Below are 22,842 nucleotides of genomic sequence, written 5' to 3' on the forward strand. Positions count from 1 at the left end.
TGCTAGAAATCTGAAATAAAAGCAGAAAATGCTGGAAATACTCAGCAGGTCAGGCAGCATCTGTGGAGAGATTGAATTGAGGAAGGAATCATAAACAACAGAGAAAGAGAATAATCTGCCAAGTAAAGTTCGTAATTTGTCAAATAACAATTTGAACCCCAACTTTAGAAATGTTCTTCATTTCGTTCTCAGCCCCCTTCTCAATTCATTTAATTTTAGAAGAGCACTTGACTACTTTGGACACCTTTCCCCTCTAACTCAGCTCCTTGATAACAAAAGTGTAGACTTCGGAACATTTCTAAAGTATGAACCTACAATTGTGCAACATTTAGAATCGCTGGCCCTGACCTCCGGCTTGTTATGAAATTTACTATTGCTTCTCATTGCACTTCCTGCTTCAGCTGAGAATCTGGATCGCAGCATCCCATAATCAGTCAACAGTGTAAACAGAGGAGGGACAGAACCTGCCAGGTTTGTTTCCCAGATAAGTCTTTTTTCCCCTCCACTCTTTTACTCTCCTTACCCCCCCCCCCCCCCCATTTCCACAGATGCTGCCTGACATGCTGAGTATTTCCAGCATTTTCTGTTTCTATATTAGAGCAGCTAAACTATGTAGACTAGGAAGGTAACAGGTTCAACCCAGTCTGTGATCTTAGCTGGCAGTAGGGGTATAATTGACATCAGTGGCCCTGGGTTTGGGCGGGAAAAATTGGCAAGAGTTCCTGTTCCTGATGGCTGACTCTTCATCATAGGCAATCGCCCAATTAAAAGTCAACCATGTGCCCCCTTTTTAAAGGGGCACAACCAATAAAAACTGTAACTTAACAAAAAAAAGTTTAAAAGAACCTTTAACAAATCAAATTAAAATGTTGTTTCCAGTAGTGATGATGCACTCCAGTCCCTCCGGTGCCCACCGGTTGCGGAAGGCCTCGAGTATGCCGGTGGACACCGCGTGCTCCATCTCCAGGGCCACCCTGATTGCTGTCTAGTGACCGTTGCAGAAAGAATGCACGTGGACATTTGGCGAGGACAGGATTGGTGTCTTATTGCCACTGGTTGAATAGACTGCACTCACTGTCTAGGCTCACACAATCTGGGATGATTCCCCGATGCTGGAACCTCTCTGATACCTGAAACTTGGTTCCAAAGTCCAACCAAGTAGTAATTTTCTTCAGAAGAAAAAAGTTTAAAGTTTTGTTCAAAGTAATACTATTTAAGCTACAAAGAGTCACAGTGATCATATTGTGTGAACATGTTATTTCTGTGTAGTTCTAATAGTGAGATCAAAGTCAGATCAGTATTGAATTATTCAAACTGGTGTACCCTCACTCTTCTGTGGGGGTGGGGTAAAAAGAGTCGAGGGGAAAAAAGACTGATCTGGCAGGTTCTGTCCCTCCTCTGTTTACACTACATGTTGGGATGCTGCGATCCAGATTCTCAACTGAAGTAGGAAGTGTGATGAGAAAGCAGGAAGTGTGATGAGAAGAAGCAATAGTAAATTTCATAAAAAGCTTGAGGTCAGGGCCAGCGATTCTAAATGTTGCACAATTGCAGGTTCATACTTTAGAAATGTTCCTAAGTCTACACTTTTGTTATCAAGAATCTGAGTTAGAGGGAAAGGGGTCCAAAGTAGTCAAGTACTCTTCTGAAATTAAATGAATTGAGAATGGGGCTGAGAACAAAACATAGAACAATTCTGAAGGTGAGGTTCAAATTGTTATTTGACAAATTACGAACTTTACTTGGCAGATTATTCTCTTTCTCTGTTGTTCATTATTTCTTCAATTTATGTATGAACAGCTGCTGCTGTTGCAATTGCACACTCCCGCCAGTGATGGTACTACAGTGCTTCCATTGACAGGAGAGTGTAATACAGCGTGACAAGTTTACATAGCTAGTTTCCATTATAAATGTAGGTATAGGAATTTATAATGGGAAAAATTGGCAAGAAGTGCATGCAGACTCAAGTTTTTAATATAGTAATAGATTAATTTTTTAATCAAAAAAGGTATCTTGTGAGCTCTCATTTTTAATTTTAGTTCTAATAGGGTCTCATGAAATTAAATTTAGTCTGGAGTAATAAATGTGTCAGAGTAGACTAGATTAAAATATGAAAAAAGTAACTTTTAGCCATTTACTGAAATTGTGTTTATTCCTGTTTTTGCAAATAGTGTGCAGGTGCAACGGCAGCCAAGATAACAGGAGTAGAGCTGGAATCTTTAATTTCTCAGGTGAAGGACATTTTACCACACCTTGGGGAAGGCTTCATTCTTGAATGTCTTGAAGAATATAATTATGACACAGAAAAAGTCATTAATAATATCCTGGAAGATAAAATACCGCCTTCCCTTCACAAACTAGACAGAACTCTTCAGAGGTAAGGAATTAAGATGAACTTCTTTAAATTGAAGTTAAAATGCTGCAGTTTGTTTCCACTAAATGCAGTTTTGTGTATGCTTGAAGTTACATGGCCTTGAATGTTCTGTGATATTAAAGATCAGTAAATGACAGATTTAGTTTTTCTTTGTGACGGACAAGCACTTTTTAGTTTCTATCCCAATGAATATTCAGCTTAATGGTGATTACCACTCTGAGAATGCAACTTTTTGGGAGAAAAACTAATGTTGGTACCAACTCCTTAATTTTTTTTAATGGCTTTAAAAAGTTCTATCCTGGAAACCTAGATGCTGTACTTAATAAAAGTGTAAGAAATAACAAATAATGTTAATTCTACCTAATTTTCTTATGTAAATTAGGTGATAAAGCACTATGTAAATACAAGTCTTTTGACATGTGCATGCATTTTTGAGGCTTGCCCTTCACCTTGGCTTCTTAATTTAAAAAAATAAAATTAGAAAATAGACTTATCCATAGAACTTAAAGGTCAAGCCCTTATGAAAGTTGTACAGTAGATACATCATTGTGAAAACATAGAATGAATTAGGTTAATTTGCTTTTGATTCATTTTCTCCCAGTTATCAGCATTAAGTCAATTTTTCACTGCTGCCATAAGTAAGAAATGTCTGTCTTCAGACAATATATCTATTTTTAGCCTACATGATGTAATAATTTTGAATAATACAAGTTACATTTATATGATCAGAAATGTTATATTTTATTTTGTTTCATATAGTGAAGCCTTTCCTTTAGACACTGGTCACATTTGGTAGCTTCCCATTGATCATGACTTTGCATTGGTTTTAAGTTCTACCAAAAATTCTAAGATCCAGAATGTCGCGGGTCTAAGTTCAAGTTTTGTCACAATTCTTATCTTCTCTCACTAGAATTATCAGGCTGGAAATGTGCTTGACTTATTGGCCACAATTCATTTCCCAGCAGAAGCCAGAATCTTTGGTAATGATGTTCACACCAATGTCTGTGTTGCAGTTAAGATTCTCTAGCTGTATATAGTATCTGGATTCTGTTTTGGGAGACTGGGGTCTGTCAAATCCAAAGCAGCAAAGCTTACATTGTTTTGTGTTTGAGTATTTTACATTCTATGAGCGGACACAGCTAATGCAGTTCATCAGAGTGTGAAAGAAAGAAAGAACCTGTGCTGCATGTCTAAATACCACCTTGGATAGTTAATTATCCGTAGGGTTCTTTTATCATTATATAATTTAAAGTCTTCCATACAATGTGCAATTTCTGTAATTGTTACAGCTGAAGTCTAATGTGAAGTAAATGTTAGATTTGTTGATTGGATCAATGTAAAATAACAGCAAATCACAATTGAAGAGTTAGGGAATGTACACATCAGAAGCGAGAACTTGATGTATTTGCTGAAGGCAGTATGCACAATTTCCCAGAATGCACCAGTGGCATTTTCCCAGCCCCACTCTTTAGCATTCAGTATCTGTTTTTTAATATTTCAAGAAAAGCTACAGCACAAATTTTCATAAACATTATTCAGGTAAACTTTATATTGAGTGTTTTTTAAGTGGGCAGTGTGTGCATCTGTGTGAGAAATAGTTTAGAGGCCTTAACATGGCCAGCAGTACTGATTACACATTTGTGGAAGCATTTATGTTTGAATTCCAAGCAATCTAGATTTTTAATCTTTCCCAGTAGAAAAGTCACAATTTTCTGTATAATAGTATTTCTGTTTGTTTTTGAAAATTATTTTAATACAAACTGGACAATGAGTTTGAGTAGGATTTAATTAATCATGTAAGTAAAAAACTATTAACTTCATCTTTTACATAGTTAATGAGACAGAGACAAATAATGTTGTTTACATTTACAATTCAGAAGTGGTAAGGGATAAAAATTAAATACATATAGGTAATTGAATACATATACAGGTTGAGCGTCCCAAATCCGGCAACCTCGGGACCGAGGTCAAGCTGGTTTTTGTGTTTTTCAGGACTTCAGAACGTGTTTCTGATGTCTGAAGTCCGGAAATATTGCAACCTGGGCTCGGGCGTTTCCGGACTTCGGACATCAGAAACACGTTCCGAGTCTGGAAATAACTGGGCCCAGGTTGCGGTTTGACAGGGTGTCTGGATTCCGGAACATTTTACGGATTTCAGACGACCCTGTCACCAATCGTCCCGGATTCCGGAACTCCAGAATTTGGACGCTCAACCTGTATTGATGAAGGCCTTTCATTTACTGGTTTCACGCAACTTTGTCTATTATTCCAAGGCCATGTAATAAAAACAAAATTTGACTTATTCAGTCACCATAAATCAATGGCTCAGATTGTGCATTACATGGCATGGCACCACTATTGTTTTAAAACAACATATCCTCTGCCTCACGGTAAGCAGCACTATAAGAGCTATGATGCTCTTTAAAAATAAATAATTTTGTGAAATTCTGACAGTGTCACTTTGAGATGACATAAGAAATAGGAGCAGGAGTAGGCCATTTGGCCTCTTGAGCCTGCTCCGCCATTCAATAAGATCATGGCTGATCATCTACCTCAACTCCACTTTCCTGCACTATCCCCATATCCCTTGATTCCCTTAAACTAGGGTATCAGCTTCAGCATGTCCACTCAAAAGAATAACAATTTCTGTGCAGGTTATGGTGTAAATTTTGTATTTCCTTTTTCCCCACCCTCTAGCCTCCCAGATCTTCAAAGATTGGCTCAAAAGTAAACCTCCACTAGGGCCGTTTCTAAAAGATCTGTGGAGTGCACATACTCGAGATACTCTTGGAATGGAAGGTTATATGCTTTGAATAAAAATGTCTCCCAGCAAATGCCTTTTTTTAAGTAATGGGAGGAGCTCTATATACATGTTTATGATGGTACTTAAGTTGGCTACTGCTTTAAAAATAAAAAAGTAATGGATAGAATTAAAGGGAACTACATATACCCAACAACATACAGGCTTTAAGCTTTAGGGTTTCTCGCACTTCAAAGTAATAAAGTTTGGACATTTGAATATCCTTAGGTTTCAACTCAATTGTATGACCTACCCTATTTTGTAAATGCATAAAACTTAATTTTCTCATTTTCATCTTTCACTCTCTCCAGCATCAAACATTGAAATCTCGTAATCCTGATTTCATAATTTTGCTGGTGTCTTTATTGTCAGAAATTGATATCCATACAGTCTGAAATCAGACTCAATTGCTGAATGTGTTAGTAATTCATTTTTAAAGGCTGTCTTGTAGAATTTAATAGTCTTAAGTACAAAATGTAAGTGTACAATTCTACACAGCAGTGCTGAACAATTCTATGTATTTTGTTTTCATTAGGCAGGTGAAAGAGGACCAGGAGTCGATTATGTCAACAAGACGAAATGTTTTTGACTATGATGACTTTGATGTTTACAGCAGAAATTCTGTGGACATGTCCAAAATCTGGAAAGGCAAGAAGTGAGTTTGACATTCTAAATCACAACCTGTCATTTAATAGTTATTATGGAAGTGTTAGGTTGAATGCCAATGTATTATGGTTGATTCAGATTTCTATGTACTTGCATAGCAAGACAAGTTGCAAATCTTTTATATTGCAATCCTTTAATTGTTTAGAAATTTAAAATGAGTCCAAAAAATGTATATTCAACACAACAGTGATTCAATACAATTTTCTCCTAGTGGCTCAATGGTTGAATGCACAGCATGTAGTTCCCAGGTTTGATTACACACTTTTTGTATTTTTAATTTCTATCTTGTTGAGTGCTTTTACACTTACATCCTGATGGGACAATGGGGTTTGGGCTGTTGGACTGGGCATCCGGGGGTTGGGGGGGATGATGGTTGTGATTCAATGAAAAAAAATCAAAACATTAGTTTATTACCCCCAAAATTGCATAGCTCTCCTCTGCACATCATAGTTGGGTATCTTTAGTGAAAACTGATAAAATTCTACGGAGATGTACAAATCTAAGTGACCAACCCTAAGAATCAAACATGGCAGCTCCTCTTTAGTGGTCTAACTTTAGGTTTTTTGAGCTGCTGCTAGAGGATGCATTTCAGTAGATTCTTGAACACAAACAAAACCACTTAAGTGGAGCTGAGCCATTTGTGTTATCTTTAGGAATATAGGTTATGAATTAGCCTGGCATCAAACACTGATATATCAACATCCATTCTGCTACTCTGTAGGAAAGCGCATTCACATCTGTAGTTCCCTACTTGATGAATGCCCATATGTAGATGGCCCTCGGGTTGAGGCAGCTCGCGGGTGGAAACTTTTCTAGTACAGTATCTTCAATTCTGAAAAATTTGGGATTACAAATTCACATTTCATTTTGATATTTTCATTGCATACTTAGTCTTAAATGTATTCTGCAATCTTTCTCTCTATGAATCCTAGATAATTTTAAAATTTGTAACTGTCTTTTTTAAGCTGCCTATTCTATTTTGTAGAGGTTTGTTACTTTACAGCTTGTGTGCGAACATCAACATATTACCTCAATGACTTAATAATGTGTCACCAGGATCCTCTGATGATCTAATTGCTAAAGGCACCACCTGGATTAGTAATAAACCATACAAACTATTAGGTTCCAGGTTTAATTCTTGGTTCGTGTCGAGTTAATTGATCTCAATTGGGGCAGTAGTACAACTGGCTTTATTGCCTTTGGTGGAAATGTCAGCCATGGTTCCAGTTCCTGATAGTTATCTGGTGAGATCTGCTGGAAAATGTGTGTATGGAGGTTGGATGAAGACAGGATCAAGTTTAGCACAAATGGCTAGCATGGGAACTAAGTGCCATATTGAATAGCCTGCCAATGCTCTCTGTCTTAAGTTTACACTGGATGAATAATCATAGGGCAAAGTGTCAGAGGGCTGTCAATACTGGTAGAATAATACACCACGAGTCAGCCTCTTGAGGGAAAAGAGAGAGAGAAAATTGGCAGCAGAAAATAGCTCTGAATCAAACTTAAGTTTTTCTCTTCATTAGACACTGGACTATGTGCAAACATGTTAAGTTGTTTCCTGCGGGCAGTGATGATACTTCGTACATTTTGAATATCTTGTAACTTTAAATTCTTCAAAATAGCATGTGCAGTTGCACATCGGTGAGATTTAAGGTAGTCATGGAAAAGGACAAAAATGGACCGGAAATAAAGGTTCTAAATTGGGGGAAGGCCGATTTTAATATGATATGGCAGGACCTGGCCAAAGTGGACTGGGATCAGCTACTTGTAGGAAAATCCACATCAGAGCAGTGGGAGTCTTTCAGAAAGGAAATTGAGAGAGTACAACGCCAACATGTTCCCGTAAAGGTCAAGGGTGGGACCAACAAGCCCAGGGAACCCTGGATGTCAAGGGATATACAAGATTGGATTAGGAAAAAAAGGGAGGCTTTTGGCAGATACAAAGGACTAAAAACAGTGGAAGCCCTAGAGGATTATAGAAAGTGCAGGGGGGGTACTTAAAAAAGAAATTAGGAGAGCAAAGAGGGGGCATGAAAAAACACTGGCGGGTAAAATAAAGGAAAATCCCAAGGTGTTTTATAAGTATATTAAGGGCAAGAGGATAACCAGGGAAAGAGTAGGGCCCATTAGGGACCAAAGTGGCAATGTGTGTGTAGAGCCGGAAGATGTAGGTGAGGTTTTAAATGAATGCTTTGCATCTGTGTTCACTGTGGAGAAGGACGATGTAGGCATTGAAATCAGGCAGGGGGATTGTGATATACTTGAACAAATTAGTATTGAGAGGGAGGAGGTACTAGCAGTTTTAGCGGGCTTAAAAGTGGATAAATCCCCAGGCCCAGACGAGATGTATCCCAGGCTGCTGTGTGAGGCAAGGGAGGAGATTGCAGGGGCTCTGACACACATTTTCAGAACCTCACTGGCCACAGGGGAGGTGCCAGAGGACTGGAGGACATAGCTAACATAGTACCATTATTCAAGAAGGGTAGTAGGGATAAACCAGGGAATTGTAGGCCAGTGAGCCTAACATCAGTGGTAGAGAAATTATTGGGAAAAATTCTGATGGACAGAATTAGTCTCCACTTGGAGAGGCAAAGATTAATCAAGGATAGTCAGCATGGCTTTGTCGGGGAGATCGTGTCTAACCAATATGATTGAATTTTTCGAGGGGGTGACTAGGTGTGTGGATGAGGGTAGTGCAGTTGATGTTGTCTACATGGACTTCAGTAAGGCTTTTGACAAAGTCCCGCATGGGAGACTGATCAAGAATGTAAGAGCCCATGGGATCCAGGGCAATTTGGCACATTGGATCCAAAATTGGCTTAGTGGCAGGAGGCAGAGGATGATGGTCGAAGGTTGTTTTTGTGACTGGAAGCCTGTGTCCAGTGGTGTACCGCAGGGATCGTTGCTGGGTCCTTTGCTGTTTGTAGTGTACATTAATGATTTAGATATGAATGTAGGAGGTATGATCAGTAAGTTCACAGATGACATGAAAATTGGTGGAGTGGTAAATAGCGAGGAGGGAAGCCTCAGGCTACAGGATGATATAGATGGGTTGGTTAGATGGACAGAACAGTGGCAAATGGAATTTAACCCTGAAAAGTGTGAAGTGATGCATTTTGGGAGGACTAACCAGGCACGGGAATACACAATGAATGGTAGGACCCTAGGAAGGACAGAGGATCAGAGGGACCTTGGTGTGCATGCACATAGATCCCTGAAGGCAGCAGGACAGGTAGATAAGGTGGTTAAAAAGGCATATGGGATATTTGCCTTCATTAGCCAAGGCATAGAATATAAGAGCAGGGAGGTTATGATGGAGCTGTACAAAATGCTAGTTAGGCCACAGCTGGAATACTGTGTGCAGTTCTGGTCACCACACTATAGGAGGGATGTGATTGCATTGGAGAGGGTGCAGAGGAGATTCACCAGGATGTTACCTGGGCTGGAGCGCTTCAGCTATGAAGAGAGACTGGACAGGCTGGGGTTGTTTTCCTTAGAGCAGAGAAGGCAGAGGGGGGACCTGACAGGTATACAAAATGATGAGGGGCATAGATAGGGTAGATAGAAAGGAACTTTTCCCCTTAGTAGAGGGATCAATAACCAGGGGTCATAGTTTCAAGGTAAGGGGCAGGAGGTTTAGAGGGGATTTGAGGAAAAACTTTTTCACCCAGAAGGTGGTTGAAATCTGGAACTCAGTGCCTGGAAGGGTGGTAGAGGCAGGAACCCTCAACATTCAAGAAGCATTTAGATGAGCACTTGAAACGCCATAGCATACAAGGTTACGGACCAAATGCTGGAAAATGGGATTAGAATAGACGGGGCTTGATGGCCGGCGCGGCCTCTTTCTGTGCTGTATAACTCTATGACTCTATAATTTCAATATTTTGAAAACTGGGATTTTATTTTATATACTACTGTACTATTTACATATGTTGTGTATGTACCTCTTGTAATGGGAAATGGGTCACTTTCAAAATTCTATTCAGTGTCAGCAGTGAGCACTCAATTCAGCACAGGCACCGTCTGCTCTATTTTAACCATGAGCCTTGATCCTTACTTCGAGAAAGAATTTATTACTACATAAACATGGTATTATCTGCTTCCTAGAGTATAGTCTTGCAGTCTCTCTTGACAAGATTATCCATTAGTGCCAGCTTTATGGTGTTAACTCATACTCACTGGCAGCTGGATTGAAACTGCACAAACTAATTTAATTTAGGCTCCTTACTGTTGTCAAGAGAGCTTGAATCCAATTCATCAGTTTGGCCTACTTTAGAACTCAGATCCCAAATATGAAAGGACCAATTTTAATTCTTTATTACTGGCATTTCTAGTTTTTTTAATTTCTTCTATTCTAGAAAAGTCACCCGGTCCGGATGGGATACATCCTAGATTGCTGAGGCTCTGGCCACAATTTTACAATCCTCCTTGGATATGTGAGCGGTGCCAGAGGACCGAAGGATTGCAAATGTTGCACCCCTGTTCAAAAAAGGGGAGAGGGATAAATGCAGCAACTACAGGCCAGTCAGCCTAATGTTGGTGGTGGGGAAACTTTTAGAGACAAAATCCAAGACAAAATTAATTGTCGCTTGGAAAAATATTGATTAATAAGTGACGGCCAGCACAGATTTGTGAAAGACAAATCATGTTTGACTAACTTGATTGAGTTCTTTGATGAAGTTACAGAGAGAGTTGATTAAGTCAGTGCAGTTGATGTGTGTATGGGCTATCAAAAGATAAAATACCACATACAGGAAACTTTCGATTAACCGGCCCCTAAATAACCAGAACGCTCTATCCACCGGCAAAATTCAGGAGTCGGTTCAGATAACTTTTATTACTTTTTTTACTCCATTTGTTGCTGTGCAAGGGTGTAGCTGAAGCTGTTGCTAAGCTACAGAGACGCTTGCAACTTGTGCCGATTGTTTTGAAGCTGCAACAGGGTTTGTTGCTTTATACGGAGCTCTGAGCTCCGTATCTTTTACTATAGCGTTCGGTTATCTGGAATTGTTGATGAACCGGCACCACGTCGGTCCCGTCCGTGCCGGATACCAGAAAGTTTCCTGTAATAGACTTGTTAGCAAAATTGAAGATTAAAGGGGCAGTGACATCGCGGGTACAAAATTGGTTAAGAAGCAGAAAGCAAGGAGTAGTGGTGAACAGTTGTTTTTCAGACTGAAGGGAAGTATACAGTGGTGTTTTCCCAGGGATCAGTGTTAGGACCACCGTTCTTTTTGATAAATATTAATGACCTGAACTTGGGTTTACAGGGCATGATTCCAAAGTTTGCAGATGACCCGAAACTCGTAACTGTAGTAAACAGTGAGGAGGATAGTAGCAGACTTCAGGAGGACATAGACAAGCTAGTGAAATGGGCAGACACATGGCAGATGCAATTTAATGCAGAGAAGTGCAAAGTGATGCATTTTGATAGGAAGAATGAGGAGAGATAATCTAGACTAAATGGTACAATTTTAAAGTGGGTGCAGGAACATAGAGACCGGGGGGTTGCATGTATACAAATCTTTGAAGGTGGCAGGACAAGTTGAGAAGTCTGTTAAAAAGCATACAGGATCTTTGGCTTTATAAACAGAGGCATAGAGTACAAAAGCAAGGAAGTTATGGTATTCCTTTATAAATCACTGGTTAGGACCCAGCTGGGGTGTTGTGTCCAATTCTGGGCACCACATGTTAGGAAGGATGTTGAGGCCTTGGCAAAGGTGCCAAGGCGATTTACAAGAATGGTACCAGGGTGCGGAGCTTCAGTTATGTGGAGAGACTAAGAAGCTAGGGTTGTTCTCCTTAGAGCAGAGATGGTTAAGGGGAGATTTGATAGAGGTATTCAAAATTGTGATCAAAATTTGATAGAGTAAATAAGGAGAAACTGTTGCTCGTGGCAGAAGGGTCGGTAACCAGAGGACACAGATTTAAGGTAATTGGCAAAAGAGCCAGAGGTGAGATGAGAATTTTTTATGCAGCAAGTTGTTATGATCTGGAATGCACTACCTGAAAGGGTGGTGGAAGCAGATTCAATAATTACTTTCAATGGAATTAGATAACTACTTGAAGGGGAATAATTTTTAGGGCTATAGGGAAAGGACAGGGGAATGCAACTAGTTGAATAGCCCTTTCAAAGAGCCGGCACAGGCACGATGGGCCAAATGGCCGTCTTCTGTGCTGTATCATTCTATGATTCCATGGCAGCAACTTGGGGACAGTGCAACCTCATAGGATTACATAGGATACATGGCACAGAAACAGGCCATTCGGCCCAACCAGTCCATGCCGGCGTTTATGCTCCACTCGAGCCTCCTCCCGTCTTTCCTCATCTAAATCTATCAACATAACCCTCTATTCCCTTCTCTCTCATATGCTTATCTAGCCTCCCCTTAAATGCATCTATACTATTTGCTTCAACCACTCCCTGTGGTAGCGAGTTCCACATTCTCACCACTCTTTGGGTAAAGAAGTTTCTTCTGAATTTCCTATTGGATTTCTTGATGACTATCTTATATTGATGGCCTCTAGTTATGCTCTTCCCCACAAGTGGAAGTATTCTCTCTCTATCCACTATCAAAATTTTTCATAATTTTAAAGACCTCGATTAGGTCACCCCCTCCGCCTTTTTTCAAGAGAAAAGAGACCCAGCCTGTTCATCCTTTACTGATATGTATACCCTCGCATTTCTGGTATCATCCTTGTAAACCTTCTCTGCACCCTCCCCAGTGCCTCGATATCCTTTTTATAATATGGCGACCAGAATTGTACACGGTACTCGAAGTGTGGTCTAACCAAGGTTCGATACAGGTTTAGCATAACTTCCCTACTTTTCAATTCTGTACCTCTAGAAATAAACCCTAGTGCTTGGTTTGCTTTTTTTATGGCCTTCCAAATCAGTCTTTGTACAGACAGGTCTCTGATTAATTTGAATTTATGAAATAAACCCAAAATATACAAGTTAATTGTTGGAAAAGTGAGTGCTGGATGATATTCTTGTTACCTTTGCAGAAAAGGAGAAGAAGGAAGAACGCTGCTTGATGATAAGACACACATTGCTCAGCAGAAGGAACGATATCATGCCTACAGTGTAGTAGTAGAGAATGTGCCAGTAGAAGACGGAGATCAGTTTTATGGGGATGACTATGATGACGAATATGATGACACATATGATGTTAACCAAGTAGGAGCAAATGATGTGGATTCAGACGATGAACTGACCAGCAGACGGTAGGGTGAATGGCTGTACACCATTGATAAACATTATTGGTGCAAAACGCAAAGACCTGGAAGTAACCATTTAATTTTACTGTATATATTTCCAATCATCTGTGCTTTAATATAAATACTGTTGATATTTCTACTTAACTGTTAGAATATAATATTGTGGTTTTAAGATTATACTTGGAATGATTACAGGTACTTGTTTATTTTGGTTAGCAAGATGCCTTACAGATGCAAAAATCCATCACCGTGTTTAAGTGTCTCCAAGTCAAACTGCTGAAAAATCCACAGAAGTAGAGTTTCCCTTTGCTTCATACAGAGTTCACATCCTCTCCCTATTAGAGACTCTCCTGACTTGCCTTAATCCAGAGAATTGAAGGTACTCTCTGGCAAGGAGCCAGCTTAGGAGCCCACAAGTGTTGCCACTCAGCTAAAAGTGCAGTTTCCCGCCACAGAGCATAGGTAAATGTTCTGCTGCTTGTTGAGCTAAGGCCCTCTGCCCTTGAAGGCATTAGTTTCCAGGGTGGAACCAAGTGGGAAGAATCTCATCAGCCTCTGGACATGTCTACTCACAGTTCCCATGAAGCTAGTACATAATCTCAGTTAAAAAAACTTTCGGGGCAAAAGGGACCAAGCATATTTTTTTAAATATTTGTTAATGGGATCTGGGCGTCGCTGGCAAGGCCAGGATTTATTGCCCATCCCTAGTTGCCCTTGAGAAGGTGGTGGTGAGCCGCCCTCCTTGAACCGCTGCAGTCCGTGTGGTGAAGGTGCTCCCACAGTGCTGTTAGGCAGGGGGTTCCAGGATTTTGACCCAGCGACGATGAAGGATCGGCGATATACTTCTAAGTCAGGATGGTGTGTGACTTGGAGGGGAACTTGGAGCTGGTGATGTTCCCATGCGCCTGCTGCCCTTGTCCTTCTAGGTGGAAGAGGTTGCGGGTTTGGGAGGTGCTGCCGAAGAAGCCTTGGCGAGTTGCTGCAGTGCATCTTGTAGATGGTACACATTGCAGCCATGGTATGCTGGTGGTGGAGGGAGTGAATGTTTAAGCTGGTGGATGGGGTGCCAATCAAGCGGGCTGCTTTGTCCTGAATGGTGTCGAGCTTCTTGAGTGTTGTTGCAGCTGCACTCATCCAGGCAAGTGGAGGATATTCCATCACATTCCTTACTTGTGCCTTTGTAGATGGTGGAAAGGCTTTGGGAAGTCAGGAGGTGAGACACTCGCCGCAGAATACCTAGCCTCTGACCTGCTCTTGTTGCTACAGTATTTATGTGGCTGGTCCAGTTAAGTTTCTGGCCAATGGTGACCCCCAGGATGTTGATGGGGGATTTGGCGATGGTAATGCCATTGAATGTCATGGGGAGGTGGTTAGACTCTCGCTTGTTGGAGATGGTCATTGCCTGGCACTTATGTGGTGCAAATGTTACCTGCCACTTATCAGCCCAAGCCTGAATGTCGTCCAGGTCTTGTTGCATGTGGGCATGGACTGCTTCATTATCTGAGGAGTTGCGAATGGCGCTGAACATTGTGCAGTCATCAGCGACTATCCCCATTTCTGACCTTGTGTTGGAGGGAAGGTCATTGATGAAGCAGCTGAAGATGGTTGGGCCTAGGACACTGCCCTGAGGAACTCCTGCAGCGATGTCCTGGGGCTGTGATGATTGACCTTCAATCACTACAACCATCTTCCTTTGTGCTAGGTATGAGGTATGACTCCAGCCAGTGGAGAGTTTTCCCCCCGATTCCCATTGCCTTCAATTTTACTTGGGCTCCTTGATGGCACACTCGGTCAAATACTGCTTTGATGTCGAGGGCAGTCACTCTCACCTCGCCTCTGGAATTCAGCTCCTTTGTCCGTGTTTGGACCAAGGCTGTAATGAGGTCGGGAGCTGAGTGGTCTTGGCGGAACCCAAACTGGGCATCAGTGAGCAGGTTATTGGTGAGTAAGTCTCACTTGATAGCACTGTCGATGACACCTCCCATCACTTTGCTGATGATTGAGAGTAGACTGATTGATTGGATTTGTCCTGCTTTTTGTGGACAGGACATACCTGGGCCGTTTTCCACATTGTCGGATAGATGCCAATGTTGTAGCTGTACTGGAACAGCTTGGCTAGAGGCGTGGCTAGTTCTGGAGCACAAGTGTTCAGCACGATAGCCGGGATGTTGTCGGGGCCCATAGCCTTTGCTGTATCCAGTGTGCTCAGCCGTTCTTCCAATCTCACCCCCTGCCATGTTTTCACTATCCCCTCTGATCTTCCCCTCTCTGACCCCGAACGATCAGTCCTCCGCAAAGGCCTGAGCTTCATCCCCTTACGCCCCCATCTTAATGAATTTCGAGCTCGGCACGATGCTGAGCTCTTCTTCCGTCACCTTCGTCTCCGTGCCCACTTCTCTGGCCAGGAGTCTTCCCCCCGCACGGCTGATCCTTTCTCCCGCTTTCTAAATTCTCGTTCTACTTGGACCCCTCCCTCTGGCCTCTTACCCTCTCTAGATCTTTTCATTGCCAACTGCCGACGTGACATCGGCCGTCTCCATTTCTCTGCTCCCCTCACTCACTCCAACCTACCTCCCTCTGAACTTGTAGCACTCCGTTCTCTCCGATCCAACCCTAACATTATCATTAAACCTGCTGATAAGGGTGGTGCTGTTGTTGTTTGGCGAACCGACCTCTACCGTGCAGAAGTTGAACGCCAACTCTCCAACACCTCCTCCTACCTCTGCCTGGACCATGACCCCACTAGCAAACATCAAGCCATTGTTTCCAAGTGTGTCACTGACCTCATCTCCTCTGGAGATCTTACCTCCATGGCCGCCAACCTCATAGTCCCCCAACCCCGCACAGCCCGCTTCTACCTCCTTCCCAAGATCCACAAACAGGACTGCCCTGGTAGACCCATCGTTTCAGCCTGTTCTTGCCCCACGGAACTTATCTCTTCCTATCTCGACTCTATCTTTTCTCCCCTTGTCCAGTCTCTTCCCACCTACATTCGCGACTCTTCCGATGCCCTCCGTCACTTTAACAGTTTCCAGTTTCCTGGCCCCAACCGCCTCCTTTTCACCATGGACGTCCAGTCCCTCTACACCTCCATCCCCCACCAGGACGGCCTTCGGGCGCTCCGTTTCTTCCTTGAACAGAGGCCCAACCAGTCCCCATCCACCACCACCCTCCTCCGCCTGGCTGAACTTGTTCTCACATTGAACAACTTCTCCTTTGACTCCACTCACTTCCTCCAAATTAAAGGTGTTGCTGTGGGAATCCGCATGGGCCCTAGCTATGCCTGCCTGTTCATGGGATATGTGGAACATTCTTTGTTCCAGTCCTACTCAGGTCCCCTCCCTCACCTCTTTTTCCAGTACATCGATGACTGTATTGGTGCCATTTCCTGCTCTCACCCTGAATTAGATAAGTTCATTCACTTTACTTCCAATTTCCACCCTTCCCTCACCTTCACATGGTCCATCTCCGACTCTTCCCTTCCCTTCCTTGACTTCTCCGTCTCCATTTCTGGCGATCGGCTTTCAACAAACATCCACTACAAGCCCACGACTCCCACAGCTACCTGGACTACACTTCATCCCACCCCGCTTCCTGTAAGGACTCTATTCCATTCTCCCAGTTTCTCCGTCTCCGCTGCGTCTGTTCTGACGATGCCACCTTCCATACTAGTGCTTCCGACATGTCTTCCTTTTTCCTCAACCGAGGATTCCCCGCTACCGTGGTTGACATGGCCCTTGACCGTGTCCGTTCTATTTCCCTCACCCCTGCCCCTCCCTCCCGGAACCACGATAGAGTTCCCCTTGTCCTCACCTTTCACCCCACCAGCCTCCACATTCAACGGATCATCCTCCGCCATTTCCGCCACCTCCAACGTGATCCCACCACCAAACACATCTTCCCCTCACCTCCCCTTTCAGCATTCCGAAGGGACCGCTCCCTCCGCGACACCCTGGTCCACTCCTCAATCACCCCCAACAGCCCTTCTCCTTCACCTGGCACCTTCCCGTGCAAGCGCAGGAGATGCAACACATGCCCTTTTACCTCCTCCCTTCCCACTGTCCAGGGCCCCAAACACCCCTTTCCAGGTGAAACAGCGATTTACTTGTACTTCTTGCAATTTAATATACTGTATTCGCTGCTCACGATGCGGTCTCCTCTACATTGGGGAGACCAAACGCAGATTGGGTGACCGCTTTGCGGAACACCTCCGTTCAGTCCGTAAGGGTGACCCTGAGCTTCCGGTCGCCTGTCACTTTAATTCACCGCTTCACTCCCACTCTGATCTCTCTGTCCTCGGGCTATTGCATTGCTGCAATGAAGCTCAACGTAAGCTCGAGGAACAGCACCTCATCTTTCGATTGGGCACTTTGCAGTCTGCCAGACTCGACATTGAGTTTAACAATTTCAGATAATTATCCCTGCCCCCATTTTTAATGCAGTATGATTTTTGCCATTCCCATTTGCAACATTTTATATTTCCTGCCTCTTACAAAAGCACAGGGTGTTCTTTCTATTCCTTCCTCCCCTCCTAACCCCTCCTCCCCCCCCCCCCCCCCCTGTCTCTGCACCTGCTTAATATCTGTTACATCTCCAGCTTTTTCCAGTTCTGATGAAGGGTCCCAGACCTGAAACGTTAACTCTGTTTCTCTCTTCACGGATGCTGCCTGGCCTGCTGAGTATTTCCAGCATTTTCTGTTGTTTGCTCAGCCGTTTCTTGATATCACGTGGAATGAATCGAATTGGCTGAAGACCGGCTTCTGTGATAGTGGGGACCTCGGGAGTAGGCCGATATGGATCATCCACTCGGCACTTCTGGCTGAAGATGGTTGCAAACTCTTCAGCCTTGTCTTTTGCACTCACGTGCTGGGCTCCACCATTATTGAGGATGGGGATATTCATGGAGCCTCCTCCTCCCGTTAGTTGTTTAATGGTCCACCACCATTCACAACTGGATGTGGCAGAACTGCAGAGCTTTGATCTGATCCGTTGATTGTGGGATCGCTTAGCCCTATCTAAATGATTTATATTGTTGAACTCTGAAGATGGTTTAATGCAGCTGTTCGCAACCTTTTTGCTTCTGAGGCCCCCCCCCCCTCCCGTGTTATAAAAATTCCATGGACTCCCTGTAACACAACACAAGTATTTTTTCTGTATAAAAATTCTCTCGGCGCTGCTCTCACTCACCATGTTACTGCTGCTGCTTCTGCTATCCCAGGAATTGCAGAAAATACTGGTGCCCACGCCCACCCCCTCTTTCCATCCACATGAGCCCCAATCACCTGAACCCCAGTCTCCCTCTTTCCCCGCAACCCCCGACTCCCTTACTGACTGTTCCCGGCACATCAGCCGGTCCTGGTTCTCTGCTTGATTGTCGGTTAAACAGCCTTTTTTCCCCCCTCTCCAATATTTTTATAACTAATCAACAAAAGTGTACAACGAAAATGAAAAAACACAATTTTTTTTAAGGCCCGCATGATTTTTCTCCCAAATTGCTCACAGGAGTGTCCAGGTTAATGTTCTTTCCTGGTGACTCCAGGACAATCCTAGAAGGTTGAAATCCTAGCAGGAGGCCGACAGTGGGTGTGAATAATCAGGTCTGCCTGTGATACCCTCCTTGGTAGAGCTAACACTCGAGGTATAGGCTCGCAGGTGGAGAATGAATGAGGGTAGGCACCGAAGGGCAGCCAGCACCCTTGTACCTATACTACAGTGTGAGTCAACACTTTGAAGACAGCAGGAGAGAAAATGGGGGGGGGAAATTAGACAGTGCAGAATATTTAAATGAGTTTGCGAACTGTTTCAGTTTTGCTGGTAATAAGTGTCAATCCTAATAGTTTCCTAATGTTGGCACTTTCTGCTCTTCCTCCTCCACAAAGGCAGCGACTCGACTCGCTGTTAGACCCCAGCAGCTCCTTTCCTCCTTGTAGCTGCCGCCTATTTCCTTGCCCCTTCTTCATTTAATTGACAATCACAACCGCACGAATAACAAAAATAGGACCAAAAAAAATCTGAAACGGAACTGACGCACTTGCGCGCGTACTTGGCGAGAGGAGAGGAGGACGGAGAGCTCGAGCCAGGAGATCTGTGCCCAGCAACTGCCGTCTCTCTCCCTTCTCCCCATGCGGGGGCCTGGGCTCAGTGACAGCTGCCGCCATCCTCGCACAGACGTTCGGAAGGGGGTAACAGAGATCCGAGTCGGGGCCGGAGCCGCCAGTTTGCTCAGCTCAAACTGTACCTTTACGCGACAGTGTATTTTTCTTGTTTTTTTTTAAAAATCCCAGACCCCTTGAAATCTTCTTGCAGACCCCCGGTTAAGAACCCTTGGTTTAATGTATTGGTGAAAGTTAAATAATGTATTGTTTTCAAATCTAAAAGAAAAATTTTAAAGATTACAGGGAAAGAATATAGGAATGGCACCAAGTGGATAGCACTTTGAGAGCCGGCATAGGCAGGATGAGCCAAATGGCCAGCTGTGCTGTAAAATTCTATAATCTGATTTATTCTTCTCTGTATAGTTTCATTTACAATATATTTGTAGTAATAGTTTAGCTTGAGTTACATGGTCTGCCAGTGTAGTGTCTTTCTGCCAACTAAAATCAAGAGTACACTATGGTATCCCACACTATAACCAGTGTATTACCCAATGGTATAAGGGTTCATTGTTTGCCCTGTGGTATGTTACCTCAGATATTGCACTTGCGGTCAAGTATGGGTTTGCCTATGAAAGTGGTTTCTTGTGAAGAGCATGATGAAAGAGTATTGGGAAGTAGGCTGAATAGTAACAGTAGATTTGAGTAGGGTAAAAGAATTTTATTAGATCTGGAGAACAGGTTTCCAGCAAGAGCTGTCTGCGTGGATTATTACCTCATTTGGGGGGATCTGCGTGGATTATTACCTCATTTGGGGGGAAATGTTAACTATCAGTTTAGGAATGGAGAGAAGGTCATAAGGGTAGACATAGACTTGGCTCATCTGCATTACAGGCTGAGGAGCTGAGAGACCCAAAACTGAACTCCTACAATGCTACAACTGTGGAAGAGTGTAATTACAGCCTGTCAAGTTTACATGGGCACTTTTCATTATAAATATGGACTTAGGAATTTATAAACGGGGGTGGGGGGGGGGTGGGGGCGTTTGACAGTGTGAGACAATAGAAATATGATTTTGTATAAAGGAAATGCATATAAACATAGGATTTTTAATATGTAGATTATGTAGAAGCTCAAACAATGAAAAGCGATTTGCCAGCGAAGTTGCAGGACATGGTGTGGTATCATGCTACATCATTTTTTTTTCCACAGACTATGTTGTTTGAGAGTCAACTATTGTTTTATTTAAATGGACATATTTGCCCCTGTGTTTCTTTGACTGTTTTCCTAATTGCGCCTTTTAGAATAAGGATAACAGTGCAGAATTAAAATTAGGCTCCAGGAGTCGAGGAACCACCTTTTTATGATGCACTAATTCAGCAGTCTGTTCTTTACACTTTCCATACTAAATGGTCTGGAACTACATATGATTTTAAAAATGGACAAGTGCATTAAGGATCAGTGTCATTCACTGTACTAATTTCACAAACAAAATAGGCTTTTATCAGCAGTATATATACCGTAAGCCACTCTGTTATGTTTTCCCCAGGCCATTTACAATCCCTCGTATTCTGAGACAGAAAGGAGAGGAGGAAGAGGAAGATGATGAAGCTGAAGAGGAAGCACCAAAGGTACTTCAAATTATACACAGCAGTGAAATCTAATTTGTTGGGATTTACGAAAGCCAATGTGCACACAAGTATTCAAGTATTGTTGTAAACTTTTGCGGATTTGTTTTATATTTTGATAAAAGGAGGATGCTTCCGGGTTGGGGGCAGGGAGGTAGAAATTCTTATATCCTGGATATTTAAATAGTCCTTGTGACCTTCTACTTTGCATTGGTTCAAATAATGGGATCTGTAGCGATGGTGAATTTGAGATGGTTATTTCTAAGCCTGATACCATCTCCCATGTTCATTCCCATAAGGTATTCAGTGGGTTACTTGGGAAGCCCAACACAGTGAGTGTTAAACTACACATTCACTATTCTAATAATATGCATTCCAAATGACTGCCAATTTCTTGCCTGTAGTACTTGCACTTCCATTTATGGGTTGAAGGTCGCAATATTCATTTAAAATATCTGTTTCCAACTTCTACTGCTTGAAATCCAGTTTATTCCTGGCTTGATTCCCCTTTGTGCAACAGTTAAGAAAATGAATTACCTTGTTACACAAATGATGAGATCACTTTCTTCAAAAGTAGATTCACTTTATTTACAATTGCTTTACAATGCAGATTAGTCTTTGCTTCTATTTAACCCATTTAGCTAAAATGAGATGCACTTTAACTCTCTCCCATGGTATACATGTGAAAAAATCCCTTTCACTTTAAAGACCAAGGTGTTTTGAACTTTAATCAGAACATAAATATTTGTAACTGTAATCTACCCATAATATTCGTGGAAGTTCAGTAGTCGTTCACATTGATTTAATTAAGTTAGTAATTCAATTGAGAGGTGCCATGCTAATTGCCAGTCTTCTCTGTGGGAGCAAAAGTCTGTAGAGGGAGGAAAAAGTAACTGGTTTCTGTCAGAGCTCTGCTGTTATCCTTTTTAAATAAAAGAAAATTAAATGAGACTTTACTGTAGTTCGTTCTTCCATAGAATCCTAATCCAAATAAAACCATTGTGCAGAATGTCTGAAAATTAATGATGCTTGTGAAAGTTGTCTGGCAAGCAACCAAAAATCCATTTCTATTATGGTAAAAGAGTGGGGAGAGAAGTTATCTGCTGCTGTAGTTCTGATTAATTATTGAGAGGTTTCCGCACCTAATAGCAGATTGAATTCACAAATATTTCTAAACCAATGATTCTTAAAACTTCTCTGGTCTAAATCGATCATTTTTGATTGCATAAACACAAATGTACACTGTGCTGATCACAAAGATAATTACAGATCGGGCAGCCATGTGTCCCATGTAGTTCGTTCTTCCATAGAATCCTAATCCAAATAAAACCATTGTGCAGAATGTCTGAAAATTAATGATGCTTGTGAAAGTTGTCTGGCAAGCAACCAAAAATCCATTTCTATTAAGGTAAAAGATTCTGTTGCTGTCTAAAAATATAGAAAAATGTAACAAGATAAATGGATTGTTCTCATTTCTAGGAGGAAGGTCCAAAGAGAGATCTATTTGTACAGGACCCAGCATTGCTAAGGGAAAGGGCAGAGACGAGACGTGCCACCTTCAATGCCAGAAAAGGGTAAGACTCTAGGCCACAAGAATGATTTTTATAAATGTTTTGAAATGGCCCCTTATTAGTATTCCTGTTTTGATTTTCACACTGTTCACATTGAACAGTTTCTAAGGAAAAGTTTAGCAGATGTCATTAATTCCAGCTATTCATAGTTCTTTGTTACTCTTTCTTTAACCATACTTATCTTTATGCAAAACTTTACACACAATGACAAGATTCTGGCACACTTTTTATAAAAAAAAAAAAAAAATACTTTAGATGACTGAAGCAAACAGAGCATAGCTTGAGATTTCTGAATGGCTGCCAAACCCACAAAGCAAGCTGCAGCTTTGAACATGCTCCCACTTCTCTCTCTCTCTGTCATTTTGCAGTTTCATATTTTATAGCCATAATGGTTCTTTAAACTTATAAACGTGACTGCAGTTGTTCTTCTGTTTTTATTTTATTTATATTCTGTTTTTACTTACAAATCTGTGCTTCCTTTCAATTCATT

General features: G+C 42.2%; 1 protein-coding gene across 8 annotated transcripts in view; it reads left to right on the forward strand.

Moving 5' to 3' along the window:
* The window catches only part of ascc2 (activating signal cointegrator 1 complex subunit 2), a 58,640-nt gene that overhangs the window by 33,195 nt on the left and 2,603 nt on the right, over positions 1-22,842 (forward strand). For all 8 annotated transcript variants that reach the window (XM_085961715.1, XM_085961714.1, XM_085961716.1 and 5 more), the window contains 5 exons: positions 2,172-2,377; positions 5,710-5,829; positions 12,849-13,067; positions 20,703-20,784; positions 22,261-22,355. In XM_085961715.1, the coding sequence (XP_085817841.1) occupies positions 2,172-2,377; positions 5,710-5,829; positions 12,849-13,067; positions 20,703-20,784; positions 22,261-22,355 (722 nt within the window). The remainder of the gene's footprint in view (positions 1-2,171; positions 2,378-5,709; positions 5,830-12,848; positions 13,068-20,702; positions 20,785-22,260; positions 22,356-22,842) is intronic.

This window comes from Somniosus microcephalus, chromosome 19, assembly GCF_052327205.1.
Source record: "Somniosus microcephalus isolate GS21.2 chromosome 19, FLI_Smic_1.0, whole genome shotgun sequence".
In the NCBI taxonomy this organism is placed as follows: domain Eukaryota; kingdom Metazoa; phylum Chordata; class Chondrichthyes; order Squaliformes; family Somniosidae; genus Somniosus; species Somniosus microcephalus.